Genomic DNA, 16,520 nt, shown 5'->3' with positions numbered 1-16,520 from the left:
CCCTTGCTATAGACTAATGGCAATACTACATGAGCCTACTTTGGTTTGTTACAGTTCAATAAAAGCAAACTAGATGCTTCCCTCCAATTTTATAATCTTCATTAGGCAAGAGCATTTTGAAGAGAGAGGAAGGAAGATAACAACTTCCACATAAATCTTGTAATTTGTGCTCCTTCCTTTCCATTCCATAGGATTGTTACCCTCAATGACCCTGTTAAAAAATAATGTATTTTTGTTTGGTTGGTTGTATGATATGATGAATCCTTTGGGAGGATTGTCATTTTGATAGGAAAGAGATAAATGTAATAAGACAAAAGGATGCAGCCTTGTCCTGTCTGCTGCTTCCAGATATTCTGGTCTAATTTTTAAACCAGCAAAGAGGCTTCTTCTTCCTAGCATTTTCCCATAGATGAAGGGTCTGCTTTTTGGATCAACAAATGTCATTTCACACAATCAAATATAGCAACCAGGTCCAACAGGATGATCTTCATGCCCATGTCAGTTGTATTCTATCACCTTTGCATCTTCTATGCAGGCATTTGCCACCAGTGTTAAAACAGTAGGCAGTGCAAACAATAGTGTGAGTGGCTGCTTGTAGGATGTGACAATACCACTAAAAGCATTCTTCCTGCTTTTATTCTGTTATTGGTGTAATGGTTGTCTGCTGCCAGACTATGTCATTGCTGATGTGGTCAAGAAGGGACTCGCTTAATGATCAATGGAACATGTGTAACACATGGCATGTAGAAGGCACCAGGAGATAATGATGGAATAAAACAAAGATGGATATAAAAGGGTCACCAAATTGCTACTCTTGAAATGCAACAGCCAGTAGCATAGGTAAAACTTGGAACATGAGCCAAGGCATATATGCACATTTAATTAGGCTTCAAATGAATTCTGCTGATTTCAGTAGAGATTGCATTGAAGCAATAAAGCATCTTCTGTCATCTTAAAGATTAATAGTTCTTGCAATGGAATTTTTCAGGAACTAAAGTTAATGTTATGAGATATGAGCTACTGAAGAAACCATAGACAGGTATTCCCCACTTACAGTTAACCACAATTGGAAGTTTGGTTATTAAGCAGGTCACCACATGACTTGACTCAGTTTTGTGGCTATTTTATAAGGGTCATAAAGTAAGTCACTGAGTCTTCTTAAAAATATGGCAGATGTTAAGCAAATCTCATGGTCAATAAACTAATTCAGCATATCCAATGGAAAATGGCAAAACACAACACAATTCACAGTCCCGTGACATACATACACACACACACACACACACACACACATATCCATTGAAAGCATTGTGCCTCTGAAAAAATGAATACCAGTGTCATCTTCAGTAGGTAGGTGGATGAGTATTTGAGAGGCATCGAGGAACACACTCTGCTACAACTTCTTCATCATTGTCATCAGTCCCCAACCTCAGAGGGAGAACTCAATCTGTTCTACAGTCCTTGGAGCAATTGTTGTAAGAGCAATAGCAATACACTCTACAGGTATTAATCAGCTCTGTGTATGTGCCAAATGAAATGTCTGCTGTATTTTTTCTCAGCAAAGTTCACACCTTAATTTCGGACATATTTGAAATCCTGCCACATTTATTTTCACCTACGTGGGGATCATCTCTAACATGTATCAAGAAATGAAAATTTCATTCAGGAAATGTAACAAGTTTCCAAATGATGCACCACCACCAGCAGCTGCTTTCTGTATAAAGAAGAAAATATCCTGCAGATGGCACTGTCTGGTCCTTTTTTCCTTGCCGGATCTGTCTCCAAGCTATTCCAGGCAGTGGGGAATGCAAAAAGAGACTAGCTAATCATGTTTTTCATATGTCTGCACTAAACCTGCGAAAATAGTTATTTTTAAATTGAGGGCGGTTTGCTGATCCCAGAATAAATGGAGCTATTTTGACTATTAAAAGTTTAGATAAATTGTTGTGTTGTCCAGTGTGGACTTCAACACCTCTAGTTGTATTAAAACTAAATGGGGTATGTCTGAAAATGACTGATCAGCCAATTTGAGCAGGGAATGTCCTGGCACATTTTGGGCAAACACTGTGGTTGTTGCATTGATGGCTCTAGACGTGTGCAACTCATGCTTATGTTGTGCTTCCACAGTCTTACTTTGTCAACTTGACATCCCTTATGGATGAGGTCCCACCTGGTAGAGTAATTCTGCACCAGGATTTCTCAGTTGGTCGAATTTTATTTGTTACATTTTTTTTGCCACCCAACTCTCCTTGAGACAACTCTGGGGCAGCTTACAACATTAAAAGTTATAAACTGTTAAATATAAATATTTCAGATTAACAGAGTTGGAAGGGACCTGTCCAACCCCCTGCCCAAGCAGGAGACCATACATTTCTGACAAATGGCAGTCCGATCTCTTCTTGAAAGCCTCCAGTGATGAAGCTCCCACAACTCCCGAAGACAAGCTATTCCACTGGTTGATGTTCTCTCTGTCAGAAAATTTCTCCTTATTTCTAGGTTGAATCTCTCCTTGATCAGTTTCCAGTAATTATTCCTTGTCTGGCCTTTGGGTGCCTTGGAAAATAGCTTGACCCCCTCCTCTCAAATATTGGTACACTGCTATCATGTCTCCCTGGTCCTTCTCTTCACTAGACTAGCCACGCCCAGTTCCTGTAACCGTTGTCATGCCCCTGTTAGAATCTGATTCCAAGGGGGAGGTTGAGCAGCTGACAGGGAGTGGGAGTGTGGCTCCAATGGCTATGGAAGAAACTGGGGAAGGGCACAGTCCGGCTGGGCCTTCAGAAGAAGACCCAGGACCACTTCCTCTTATCCTAGGGCACGCAGGGAAGAACGGAGAAGGGAGCAATGTGAGTTATGGGGGTTAAAGGGGAGAAAAGGGCCCTGATTCCCTTAATAGATATAACTTAGTAGATAATCAGTGTTGGAAGGGACCTTGTAGGCCATCTAGTCCAACTCCCCGCCTAAGTGGGAGACCTTACACCATTTCTGACAGATGACAGTCCAATCTCTTCTTGAAAGTCTCAAGGGATGGCGCTCCCACAACTTATGAGGGCAAGGTGTTCCATTGGTTGATTGTTCTCACTGTCAGAAAGTTTCTCCTTATTTCCAGGTTAAATCTCTCCTTGTTCACACCATTCTTCATATGGTTTAGTCTCCAGTCCCCTAATCATCCTGGTTGCTCTTCTCTGCATTTTTTCTAGTCTCGACATCTTTTTTATAATGTGGTGACCAAAACTGGATGCAGTATTCTAGGTGTGGTCTTATTAAGGCTTTATAGAGTGGTATTAGTACCTCACTTGATCTTGATTGTGTCCCTCTATTAATGCAACTTAGGATTGTGTTGGCTTTTTTTGGCTGCTACCAAACACTGCTGGTTCGTATTTAACTGGTTGTCTACTAAGACTCCAAAATCCATCTCATAATTACTGTTTCCAGAGAGAATAACAGAGTTGGAAGGGACCTTGGAGGTTTTCTAGTCCAATATTCTTCTCAATCAGGAGACTGTATACCATTCTGGAGCAATCACTTCTGAAAAAGCTCCACGGATGGAGCACCCATCATTTCTGCAGACAAGCTGATTATTTGTTCTCACTGACAGGAAATTTCTCCTTAATTCTAGGTTGGATTTATCTTTGATAAGCTTCCTTGTGTTATCTCTTGTCTTGCCCTCAGGTGCTCTGGAGAATAGGTTGACCCCTTCCTCTCTGTGACAACCCCTCAAACATTGGAAGACTGCTATCATGTCACTCCTAGTCCTTTTCTTTGTTAGATTAGACATTCCCAGTTCCTGCAACTGTTCATCATACAGTTTAGCCTCCAATCTCATATTAACATAGTCTCTATGTCAAGTAACCTCAATGAAGCCTTTAATGTATCTTTGTAACATTTATTCTTCTGTCTAGTGTAAATGTAAAAAGGAGCTGCTTAGGTACATGTTTGTCCAGCATCCGGATGCCCAACCTGTCTGTGTTTAGTTTACTTTATTGTCATTGCACCTTGTACAACAAAATTAAATACCATCTTCAGTGTACAATTTATGACTATGAAAATAAACACACACATCCCTCACACTCCACACATTGAACTGAAAACCCCTGATATCGCATTAATATTGCAGTATACAGTAGAATTCAATGGAGTTACTGCCCTGGGATAGAAGCTGTTTCTCAGCCTTTTTGTCTTTGTTTTTATTATCCTGTACCGTCTGCCAGATGGTAATAGTTCAAAAATAGGGTGACCAGGATGAGATGGATCTTTGAGAATGTTTTGAACTTTCTTAAGGCAGCTCTTATTAGCAGTGTTTGGATTCGTTGTAGATTTGGTCTAAAGAGAACTTCGGTGTTTGGGTACTCTATCTAGTGATCTGATGCCTAATATTCTTTAAAAACCAGGATGGAAATGGTTAGAATATATTGCACATCTTTGATGCAGTCCACATTTCACAGGTGTACAGAAGGGTACTAAGTACCACAACCCTGTGGAGACAGGTGCATCTCCAGATGAGTGACCAGATTGTTTACCAAAACTCTTCCAAGATTTTTTTCTGTGATGGAGAACAGTGAGATTCCTCAGTGATTGTCACATACTTGACAATTGCCCTTCCTCTGGTAGATGTATACAATGCATTGTATACATCTTTAATTTCCTGATGGATCCTTGCTTGACCTGTGGGTTTCTCTAAAAATACATGGGTACTGACTTTGTATAGAACTGTATAAATACATGGCACTTAATTTGTGTATCTCTTCTGGTAAGGTGCCTGCCCTGGAACTTTTCCATTGGGGAGCTGGCTGACAGTTACCATGACTTCAGCTGCTACTAGGGGTCATCCATGGTGTTTATGTTGACCTGAGAAACCCTGTCAACCAACCTCATCATTAATAGCTAAGAGTTGGTTGAGGACAGCTTCCAGGTGTACCACTAATCCCTGCAGGATCTGAGCCTTCTCTGTAATGAGAATTATATCTTTATTCAGGAGGGGGGAATTCCCAAGAGACTAAGTCCATACAGTATGTAAAGGGCTTCGCAAAACTCTTCACATCATTTATATGAGCATAAAACTGTTCACATCGTTTCTATGGCATATCCCTGTATTTGGCATTCAGGTAAGCATCTTGCATTTTAAAATAATTTAAAATGAATTCAATTTATTTTGGACTATCCTATAATATGACTACATTTTGGATGATCCTATGATATAACTATATATTGGATGCTCCTATGAGCACTAGAAAAGGTATTTTTCTTGGCAGCTAAATATAAGTCATTGTGACAGGTACAATGGAGATAATGTTTTACAACAAAGAAAGCCTGGTTGACTTGACTATTAACACTTGTTGACCATTAAAAATAGATTAATTACATCACATATGAAGGCAATATTACACATAAGATACTGATTAAATATTTAAATCATGATGTTTTCATAGCCTGAATTTTAAGGTGGGAGTGAATTCCACATAATTAAATTGCACTCTACCTAGTTGTGTGCTTCTATTGGATAGTACCCAGGATTGCTCCTGACATTGAAAGAAAAAGAAACATATCAATGATTAATCTTTTTTCAACTTTAAGAAAAGGTCTTGAGATTTTGGAAGAGAGAAGTGTATGAAAATGCATGATGTTTTTAACCTTATTGTGGAATACCTTTAGAAGTTTGCCAAAGAGGACTTGCTCATTCATAGAGTGACTTCCTGCTGGTGATCATGAATGTACACTAAAAGGCAACTTGATAAGAATATTTTCTGCCCTTCTCAGTATTTCTGCAAGACAAGTTCTCTATCATCCTAGCCCATTGAAAGGGATACAGGTGCAGGTGGGGACCCCACACCAAAGAAACATTGGTTAATATTTTATTTTAATTTCCAATTATGCCTGAATGATTTTTATAGCCCAGATTTTTTTTAGAAATTAAGATCATTCTAGAGCTTTTCTTTGCAACATGTTGGCTTCCTATTTGCTTATTTATTTATTTTAATTAGATGTTTTCAAAAAGAAGTCAGGTGGGACAGAAACTGTTAGGCATCAGCGGGTGTTTGGGCCTAAAAGTTTTGTCTACAGCTTGTTGTAGACCGTAACACTTCTGAAATCATAACTTTCAGTGAATTTCACATTTGAGAATGCTTTTAATTATTGCCATTATAAAGTTCATTTTCCAGTTTATTTCTCACTGTTATTATGAAGAGATTTTATGTCATTTTGACAATCACTAAACCACCAGATTTCTGAGAGAATTTCAAACCACTCAGATACATCCTGACAGGTTTGGTGGTTAATAAATCTCTATACAAACCTATTAGACAATTAAGATTATTAGGGGAGATTTTTTACAAATAATCACATGACAGTGAATCACAGGCTTTTTTCATTTTTCTCTTTACTATGCATGAATCCCTAATATGCTGTTTCCAGATATTTGTTTAATATCTATTTCTTTTCTAGGTTTTTTCCTTGCATAAAGAGTGAGTGCTTTTTAATTAGTGTTGATTAATCTAAAATTTAGTATTAATAATTACTTATTATTTCATTTTTTATTTTTATTTGTAGGAATCATTTCAGTGATAAGTAGCTTAAACATGTTTAAATAATAAAATAATAGAAATAGTATAGTATTTTAATAAGGAAGCAATATTTTCCCTACAGCCAGCCCAGGTTGAAGTAATCTAGCCTAGTGTTTCTCAGCAATTTAAAATGAACAGATTTCAACTCTCATAATGCTGTGGAATTCTGAGTGTTAAAGTTCACATATTGTAAAGCTACTGAGGCTGACAAACATTTATCTAGATTGTTGTGGCTTTAGAATACCTCAGAGAGAATTCTATGTGATTAAATAAATTTATATAATGATATACATACAGAAGACACATACAATTTGATGGCTAAGGGGAGATAGTAAATATTCAAGTCATGAAGTATGTTCAATCATCTCTAAGAATGGGCATAATCTGTATACTACTTGTAACTCTGCAAAAGCATTTCTGGCTGTCTCTGTTACCTGAATATTTATATTTAGAGCTAAGACCAGCAACTTACCCAAACTGTAAATATAAATAATTTGTGATGGGAATGTAATCCATTTAATATTTTACAATTACTATCACATAGACAGCACACTTGTCTATGTAGCTAGTTGCCATGAATAGAATTTTTTGAATTTTTAAGTCATTTCTGTTTTTAATGTTGTGCAAACAGGCCCAAATTTTTACTCAAAAGCATGACCATGATCTTACTAATGCGGTGTTGTTTTCTTTACATAGAATAATATTAAGGAAAGCGAACAACTGAGTTATCCCACAGTGATCTAATTTGCCTTTCATTTTAATTATCCTTCTACATTATATTTCTGATTGTACCCAGCAAGCATTATCTTTGTGTTCCAATCACTTCTTTATGCTATTGTTCAAGCTTAGGAATGTGGCCAATATTTCAGTTCATCAGTTTCAGCAATAAAAAGGGGGAAAAAGAACAGCACCAAGGAGGCAGATATAATTTGTGAACTGAGAAGAGATGTAATAATAAAGTTTGTTTATTACAGCAATTACCATATCTGCTCTCCTAAGCATGCTTTCACAGTTAGAGCAAGAAAGTGTTTATTTCAAGAGCATAGATTTTAGAACATACAGAGAGCAAAAAAGTCAAGTCAGGCAATTTAGCTGGTTCCAAGAGAAGCACCAAAGAGATAAGGGAATTAATCAGCAAGAAGACCAATCAATAGGCAACCATTTCAGTGAAAGATGCAAACATGATAAGCATCTATAATTTATAATGCAACCTTGTAAGACACCTTGTTACAGCAAAAATCTTTAGGCTCCATGTCCTTACAAGTTTGTAACTCCAAAATAACTGTCAGCTGACTGTAAGAGTTTTACTGATCTGATGGCAAGATGGTTTGCTATACTTGTGTTATGAAATGCTAGGCTGTGTAGAACATATTCAAGCGAATATCAAAATCTTCTTAGAAATATAAGATACAAATAAATAAATGGCATTTCTTGTATTTATCTCAACTAAGCTGTCTGCCATGTGCAGTGACAAAATCATTATAATACACACCAAGACTCTTATTTTGTATGTGCATAGTTTTACACATAATTCATAAAGTACAGTTTGTTTATGTCAATGAAGATTCTCAGTCATCCAAGCAAGAGTTGTCTGGAAAATTGCATCATGGCAACTGGGCTAATTTTCTTATTGGTTTGAGATGTTTCACTGATCATCCAAGTAGCTTCCATAGTCTGAGCAAGTTTGTTAGGTAGAGAGTCATTGGAATGTACCAACTCCTCCTGCACCAACCTCAGGGTTCTAGAGAAAGAAATCCTCAGATTGGGACAGGAGGAGTTGGTACATCTCCACCTAACAAACTTGTTCAGACTATGGAAGCTGCTTGATGAACAGCAAAAACATCTTAAACCAACAAAAAAAAATCCAGTTGTAATTTACAGTATATGCAATTTTCCATATAGCTTGTTTAGCATATTTTTTTCAGTGTATAAAATTCCAATGATTTTTTAAAGGTCATATTACCCTTTGAACTTTCAAATACTGTATACTATGCAATGCAGAATTAGTTAGCTTATAGAAATGTTATTGGAATCATAACCAACCAATCAAACCTTTTGAAATATCTTGGAAATGGGTATTACATAAATAAAAGTATTATTTATAGAGAAATTCGAAATCCTGGCTCCTCAATGTAGTGAATTTAAATAATCAAGAGTTCCAGATAGGTTCGAAATAACTACCACTTATATATCATGTATGTTACAATTATTTTACCCTGAGGCTCTATTGTAAAAGACTCTAATAAAAATTTGTTACATTCATTGCTAAATATATCAAAATCTCCAATTCTAAGAATTTTGAAAAATGTTTAGAGAAGAATTCTACATTACAGCTATATTTGTCTTTATCGTCACTTGATAAAGAGAGAGAAACATAAAGGGATATTACCCATATAAATTTGTGAATGTATTTTATTTTATAAAAACCTTAGGAGATAAAATCAGAATCCCATAAAATAAATATGCTATTAACCATTTTCTTTATTGTTTACAGTTATATTCACAATAGCATTCATTTATCATAATACTTCATCCTTTTTGTACAGCTGATTTTAAAAGAAAGTATAAATATTGTATATTAAGAAAACATGACCACGACTACTATACTTGAAAGCGTATTCCAAAACTACAAAGAGTCTGTACTAAAAATTATCCTTGTTATTTCTCTGAAAGGGTATTTAATAGCATGTGAATAATCTATATAGGAGGTTCTAACTTCAAGATTATATATATATATATATATATATATATATATATATATATATATATATATATATACACACACATACATACATACATACATACATACATACATATACATACACACACACACACACACACACACACACATACACACACACATTCTTATCTTCTTAGTAATATAAGATACAATTTATATAGATGGTTTAAAACTAAATTGTCCTGATAATCCATTGTAAAAAAAGCAATTTATCATGCAAATATGTAAAAACTGCTGGTTTCTATGGCTAATAAGACCAGAAGATTCCTGAGGAATTTCTCCACTTCTAAATCCATGATGGAATCTAGAGAGCAAAAAGGAAGAAGAGGAAAAGTGGAACTTTTATCAGAAATATATTATTCTCTTTCAGCCTTCAGATCCAATGAAGCTGTTGCTTTGTTTTTATTGTTAAGAGCTAGAAATTCTGATTAGATTAAGCAAGATGAGATGCCAGGAATATTTTGAATAATGAGTATACTTGCCAACTGTTTTCATGTGCCATTGCATCTTAGATTTTCTTATGAAACCAAATCTGGATGGTTTCGTAAGATTTGGTTTGGGATTTATAAGATCTTGACATTTATTGGAGGAAGCTGTGCTAAAGCTTCTTTCTCCCTGATGTAGAAATGTATCCTGACATAAACTAATGACTCCTTTCTTGCTAGTTGTTATAATTTGGTCCCAGTGGTTTCAAAATTTGTTTTAAAAAGAGGCATAACAGGACTGAGCAGGTGAAAATGAATGACAGTTACTATTGATTGATTGAGGCAGCTGATATATTAATGCAGAGCTTTTGCCAATCCTCATTGATTTTGTCAGAAAACAGATTTCAGAAACAGATGAGTTGCTAGCAAAAATACCAAATTCTAAGCAATGTAACTCTGAGCTGCTTTCTTTTCTCTTTCTGATGCCCTGCATAGGTTTAATTTGCCTATTTTTGTTATTTACAAAGTATATCTGTATTTATATATATATTAGATATTCATTATCTTTACTAACATCTAACATTTTGTTTTATATCTAGGAAATACAGCATTGAAGAAACAGCATTGGTCGCCCTTCTTGTCTCTGGTGAAAGCAAGATGGGAGTAGTGCATCCATCCTTATTCTCCTTGACCTCTCAGAGGCCTTCAGTACCATTGACCATGGTATCCTTTTGGGCTGGCTGCAGGATTTGGGCCCCGCTGACAGTATTTGGCTCCTTACTCTGATCAGTATTGGAACCTGCCTTGGAAGTGAGAGGTCCAGTCCATGGCCACTTATGGTGTGCCCCAGGGCTCAGTACTCTCTCCACTCTTTTTAACACCTACATGAAACTGCTGGATGAGACCATTCACCACCACAGGATGAGGTATCATCAGTATGCTGATGAAACTCAACTTTAGCTGAATCCTGGTAAGATCAAGTGGCTTTGACTGCATGGAACTTTGGGAGTCAGGACTTTAACATCTTTAATTCTGGATGGGGTTGCCCTGCCCCATACAGACCCAGTGCACCATTTGGGTGTTCTTCTTAACCTTTGATTACTACTCGAAGAGCAGGTGGAAGTCATGGCTAGGAGAGTCTTTGCACAACTTTGTGTGCTTTTCCTGGACTGGGAGTCTCTGAACTCAGTCACTCAAGTCCTAGTCATCTCATGCTTGGACTATTGCAACACAGTTTACATGGTGTTATCCTTGAAGAGTATTCAGAAGCTTCAGCTGGCACAGAAAGCAGCTGTACAGACAGCAGGCATAGGGTGGCCTATGCTACACCGCGGTTTCACAAGCTACATTGATTGTCAGTTTGCTTCCAGGTCCAATTCAAGGTATTGGTTATCACCTTTAAAGCCATTCATAGCACGTCCAAGCTATCTGAGGAACCATCTCGCCCCAATGGGATTGGCCTGCCCCACCTATGCCAGCAGATTTAGAAAGCAAATTGGCCTTCCAAATGGGCCTGAAGACCTAGTTCTGTCAACTGGCCTAGGACCCAAGGTCCTATTATTCAGGTAGTTAATGGAGTTGATAAGATTCCATCCCCATCCCCCATGTGTATTTTTCTCCCCTTCCTCCTCATCTTTGTCAATTTTAAACTAATGTTATTGTTTTAATGTTTTCATTGATTTTTAATGACTGTAGGCCATCTAGAATCGCCTCTAGGAAAAATGGGTGGCACGTAAGTTGAACAAATAAATAACCACTGTGAAATGTTCCAAGAATTCTAACAACCATTGCATATGACAATTGCTCAGCGTAGTCAATTAATCCAAAAGCCCCTGAAAATGTTTACATATGGAATCTTGGTATCTCATCTACAGCAGAATGAATAGCAACACCTATGTGACACAACTTCAAATTTAACAATTATTTACAGCATTCTTAAATTGCAGTAGCAGAAAATATGAACCATTATAATTAGCCCCTCATCTAGCAAATGCTAGGAGGCACATTTCTGGAAAGGTCATTGATGAAAACTAGACACAAAATATGTATTTAACTTACGTATGAAAAAGAATGGATTTAAAGTTGTGCTTAGTGACATTTACTTTTTGTGTATTATCTTCAGTCCCAAATACCTACAATATCACTGTTATCTTCAAAGCTGCCAATATTCTTGTTCCCACAAGAAAGATGTGGTTAGAGGTATAGAAATTATATAGAACGTATATAAACATACTGAGCAGCTTCTCAAAGGGGAGGCAGGAGGGGGAAAGAGCTTGCTTTCATGTGGTTGACAAAAAAGCATTTCAACATATGTCTCATTTCTTTCCCTGAGAACAACTACTTTGTCCTGCATGCTCTAAATGGGCATGTTATATGTGCATGTTATATGTGCATGCTCTATATGTGCACATATGTGTGTGCATGTTTGTGTGCATGTGTGTGTGTGTGTGTGCATGTTTGTGTGTGTGTATATATATGTACACACACACCCCTGCGTGCATATATATATATATATGTATATATATATATATATATACACACACACAAACACCCCTGCTTGCACGCGCACACACACGCAGACACGCAGACACACACAGAGACACACATGCACAAACACCCCTTGGGGCCATTTCTATGTTACATTTATTTATTTCTGGGGACATAGCAGATCTTGAAATCAACATGAAATTCCTAACCATCAGCATAATTAGCATAATTCCTAACCATCAGCATAATTCAGGTGAAATTTAAACTACGTTATAGCTATATATAAATAACTAGAAAATTTACCAATAGTTAATAGATTAAATAATTAGTAATGTCTCTATATAAGTATATCATTTAGTTACCCATACACTTCATTGTGCAAACTAACTGCATATACATTCAATAGATTTATATTATCAATAATTTCATAAACTACAAATGTAAAAACATTACAGCATATAATTTTGCATACTGCATATATAAGGTCTATTGGTTTCTATAGTATTGCAAGATTTGGCTGTCTTATTTTGTATTAACAAAAAACCCTGATAATGTAATTTTATTCAATGTATTAGCAAAAACTTATAATTTCCAATATTTGAGAATTGAAAATTTGTTATAGTTTGAATGTTCAGGTAAATGTTAATCTTTTTTTTTTTTGAAAGCTTGAATTTTTAATAACTTTGTATAGTAACTGACCACCCAGGCACTTCATTTTAAATGGTGTTGTTTGTCAGTACAATTACGGCAAAAAATAGATGATTCCTTGATTTTTGTGTTTTGAGAGCAACATCCTGAGTACTCATATAATTAAAACATTTAAATTCCAATTTAACACATTTCTCCCCAAAAATGATAACTACTAACCCAGAAATATTTACTAAGCAGAAATATTTTTTCTTATAGTAATATATCACCTTCATTGCAAAACAAAAAACAAAAACCTAAAAATAAAACCACAAATGTATCTGTGGTAATTATTTTGTTAAATGATCTTTTCTATCTAGAATAAATGTGGAATTCAGTAATTATACAAGTTATAATAAGTGTGATATATATTAATTTTTAAATTACAAAGTTGGAAATACTAGAATTATTGGATTAACTTCATTCCGGTTCACAGCTCAAAATTCCTGCATTAGTCATGCAAACAGAATATTGAATACTAGGGAGAAGGTCACATGTAATTTCATATAGTTTTCATTGTGTAATCTTCAAGAAGAGTTTGCAACAAGGAATTTGAATGGCTTTTCTTTCTTGTCTTAATTTCCATACTTTGTGCATGTCTTCTATACTTCCATCAAGCCACAGAAACTTGTTAAAAGAATGCAATACATTTTTTTTGGCAGAAACAACTCTGTCAAAACAAACAAGCAAACAAAAAATTAGATAGCTCTGTCATAAATATTCCTGTCTTGTAGCTAGCTAGTGTTCTGCAAATTAAATACTTGATCACATTCTTACTCCAAAGCAGACCTACATTTATATAGTATATCTTTTTATCCAATTTTTATAGCTGCATATCTTACCAAAAGTGACTTTGGGAAGTGTACAATAAAGGTAAAAAGTAATGAATAAATACTAAGTTAAGACCACTTATAAAAATTAAAAACTATAAAAATAAATGTACAAAGTAGTGTTAATAATAAAGCCACCACATAAGTCCACCCATCCTTTGGGCTTCCCAGGATTGCTGGCATAACCAGGTTTTAAGGGATCATTGGAAGCTCTAATGATGAAGCTAAACTTACCTCAGGAGGTAGAAGATTCCACACCTCAGCAAAGGCTCACAGCCAGGACCTGCCAAATGTAGCTCTTTAGCTGATGGAAATCATATGAGACCTCCCTTGCTGGATCTGTTGGGGCAGGCAAATGAAATCCAGAAGAGGCGGTCCCTCCAAAAACCTGGTCATATGCCATGAAGGGCTTTAAAGATCAACACCAGCATCTTGAATTGGATCTGGAACAACACTATTAACCAATGGAACTCCCAAAGCAGAGGTGGAGCGTGTATTCTACCTGAACGCATAACTGCTCATGCTGCCACATTTTGCACCAGCTGAAGTTATAGATTCAAGTAATATAAATCTTTCCTAAGTTCTGCCTCCTAGGAAACTATTTTGGAATGTCCCAACAAAATAAAAATTTCAGATTATATTTATCAATACCGGTAAGAGGTTTGCCACTATATAGCCCCAAAGTTAAATATATAGAAATGCGTATTACATAGCTCTATTCAGTGGGGTTTCTACCTGCTTTGTAAAGTTCAAAAAGCCCTAAGAAAAGGTGCTTACTTTACTGACAGAAAATGATTCTGCAACAAGAAATGCATGGCAAGCAATGGAGAAAATAGGACTATGCCATAAATGTGGTTCTACTCCCCACAGACAACTGTTCCCATACCTTAACTGCATGTTTCTTCATTCATTTCTGCTAAAAAACAAATGGACTGATTTCTACTTTCCTTCCTTACTTTACAAAAATAGAGGGGGGTTTTGCTTCCTTTTCATCCAGTTGTGCTATGACTTGAGAAAAATGCTTTAAGTAATACAAAAGCAGCATTTTTAAAGAGAAATATGGATCCAAACCTACAATTAACTTATCATTGGCTGAAGTTCAGTGTATTTATAGTTTACACATAAGAGGAATTGCATAGTATTTTAATTCTAATGAAAACTACTAGCTTATCTTTCTTGATTGCATTCAGTGACTGAAATGAGCTGAACATGTTTAGATCGTGAAAGGAGCATCTACCAGATTTTATATATCAAAATGTTTGCCAAAACTGTCATTAAAATGACCCAGTACAAACATATGAATATTGTCAAACAAGCCTTAAATGGATTTGCTTATAATCTAAGGCAGTCCTTTCTTCTTAACCATACCTCAAATATATTTGATTATATCAGGGAAGGCAATTAGATAGCCTAAATGATCTATTCCATCTTTATTATTCTAAATGTGAGCAATATTGTGTGTTTGGTTTAAACCAAATTAAGAAAACAGCCTGATTCTGTCAAAGGCTCTTCTCTAGCAAAAGAGCTAAACAAATCTATACAGTAGTTTGCTTTAACCTGCTTCATTCCACAGAGTCCCAACCAGAAAGGGAGTTTCCTTGTTTGTTGTTTGTTTGACTTTTATCTCACCTTTACTACTTTGTAGGTAACCTAAGGCATATTTAAATACTCTTTCCTCCTCCTATTTTCCCTATAACAACAACCACCCTATGAGGTGGTTTGGGCTGAAAGAGAGTGATTGGCCCAAAGTTACTCAGCTGGCTTGTTGTCCAATACTTATAACACATTCCAGTTTAGGAATGGCTGGTGTATCTCAATAAATTAATTGAATTGTTAAAAAATCATCAATATCTAGAGTCTCTAGAGGTCAACATAATTCAAACTAGGAAACTGTAGAATGGTCATTTCCCCAGATAGATTTTGGATGTTCCTTTGTAATGCTTGTCCTTTGTATTGAGTAATTTTTCCTCCACCTCCATAATCTGTAGAGAAGAAAAACAAGGAGAGAAAAATAAATGTAATAAAGCAGATTAATATCTTTCACACACATTCTTTTCTTCCCTTTCCTGATGCTGATACAAAAGGCTATCATTCATAGCAGGTTCATCTCTTCCTATCGGTGTACCTTCCTATGCTAATCCATCAAGCTCCATGGGAGACCCAAAAGAGGGAGGGTAGCTTTTCCGTAGAAAACCCAAAGCCCAATTACTCTTGCGCGCACACACTCACACAGAGAGTCATGCAGTGGGATACATATTATTTATTTATTATTTATTTATTTATTTGGCTCATCAGTTCATTGACATTTCTAAATCTATAAAGCGATACTCTTTAAAAAATTATGCAGTCACACTAATATTTTTTCTGCCTATCCAACCCATTGACACAAACAGCCCAAAGGGTGAACAAGCCATGAAAGAAAGCCTCAAAGAAAGGGGCAATAACAACATACCAAGTGATTGCAGTAAGCATGTTTTTCCAATTCACATTTAAGTGAACCCCGAAAAGGAAAGCCTTCTTTTTTCAAACAGCAGTTTCTCGCTCAGAACTGGACTCTTCATGTTTCCCCTTCACTTTGCAGAAGCCATGGAGCCCACAGAAGCAAGCAAAGGTGAATTGGGGCATCCTCCAGAACAGGCAAGGGGACAGAAGCATCCAAAGGAAATCTATACCGAGTAAGATAAAAGAGAGAAAGGATTGGGATGTTTCCCCTCTATCAAACAAGACATCTCTTGCTGTAAATTTGGATCAATATTTCCGGTTGCTAGTCAGATAGGAAACTACAAACATT

The 16,520-nt window shown here is 36.1% G+C and overlaps 1 protein-coding gene across 2 annotated transcripts in view; it reads right to left on the bottom strand.

Moving 5' to 3' along the window:
- Positions 1-12,860: 12,860 nt before the first annotated feature.
- BLACAT1 (BLACAT1 overlapping LEMD1 locus) overlaps positions 12,861-16,520 on the bottom strand; it is a 53,511-nt gene continuing 49,851 nt past the window's right edge. For both annotated transcript variants that reach the window (XM_087929416.1, XM_087929415.1), the window contains exons 3-5: positions 16,182-16,395; positions 13,964-15,711; positions 12,861-13,569 (exon numbers count right to left, since the gene is read on the bottom strand). In XM_087929416.1, the coding sequence (XP_087785542.1) occupies positions 16,253-16,384 (132 nt within the window). In that variant the 5' untranslated portion in view covers positions 16,385-16,395 and the 3' untranslated portion in view covers positions 12,861-13,569; positions 13,964-15,711; positions 16,182-16,252. The remainder of the gene's footprint in view (positions 13,570-13,963; positions 15,712-16,181; positions 16,396-16,520) is intronic.

The sequence above is a fragment of the Pseudonaja textilis genome, chromosome 3 (assembly GCF_049901715.1).
Source record: "Pseudonaja textilis isolate UNSWEBS1 chromosome 3, rPseTex1.2, whole genome shotgun sequence".
Lineage (NCBI taxonomy): Eukaryota > Metazoa > Chordata > Lepidosauria > Squamata > Elapidae > Pseudonaja > Pseudonaja textilis.
The sequence above is the reverse complement of the archived record's forward strand: the minus strand, read 5'-3'. Positions and strand labels throughout refer to the sequence as shown.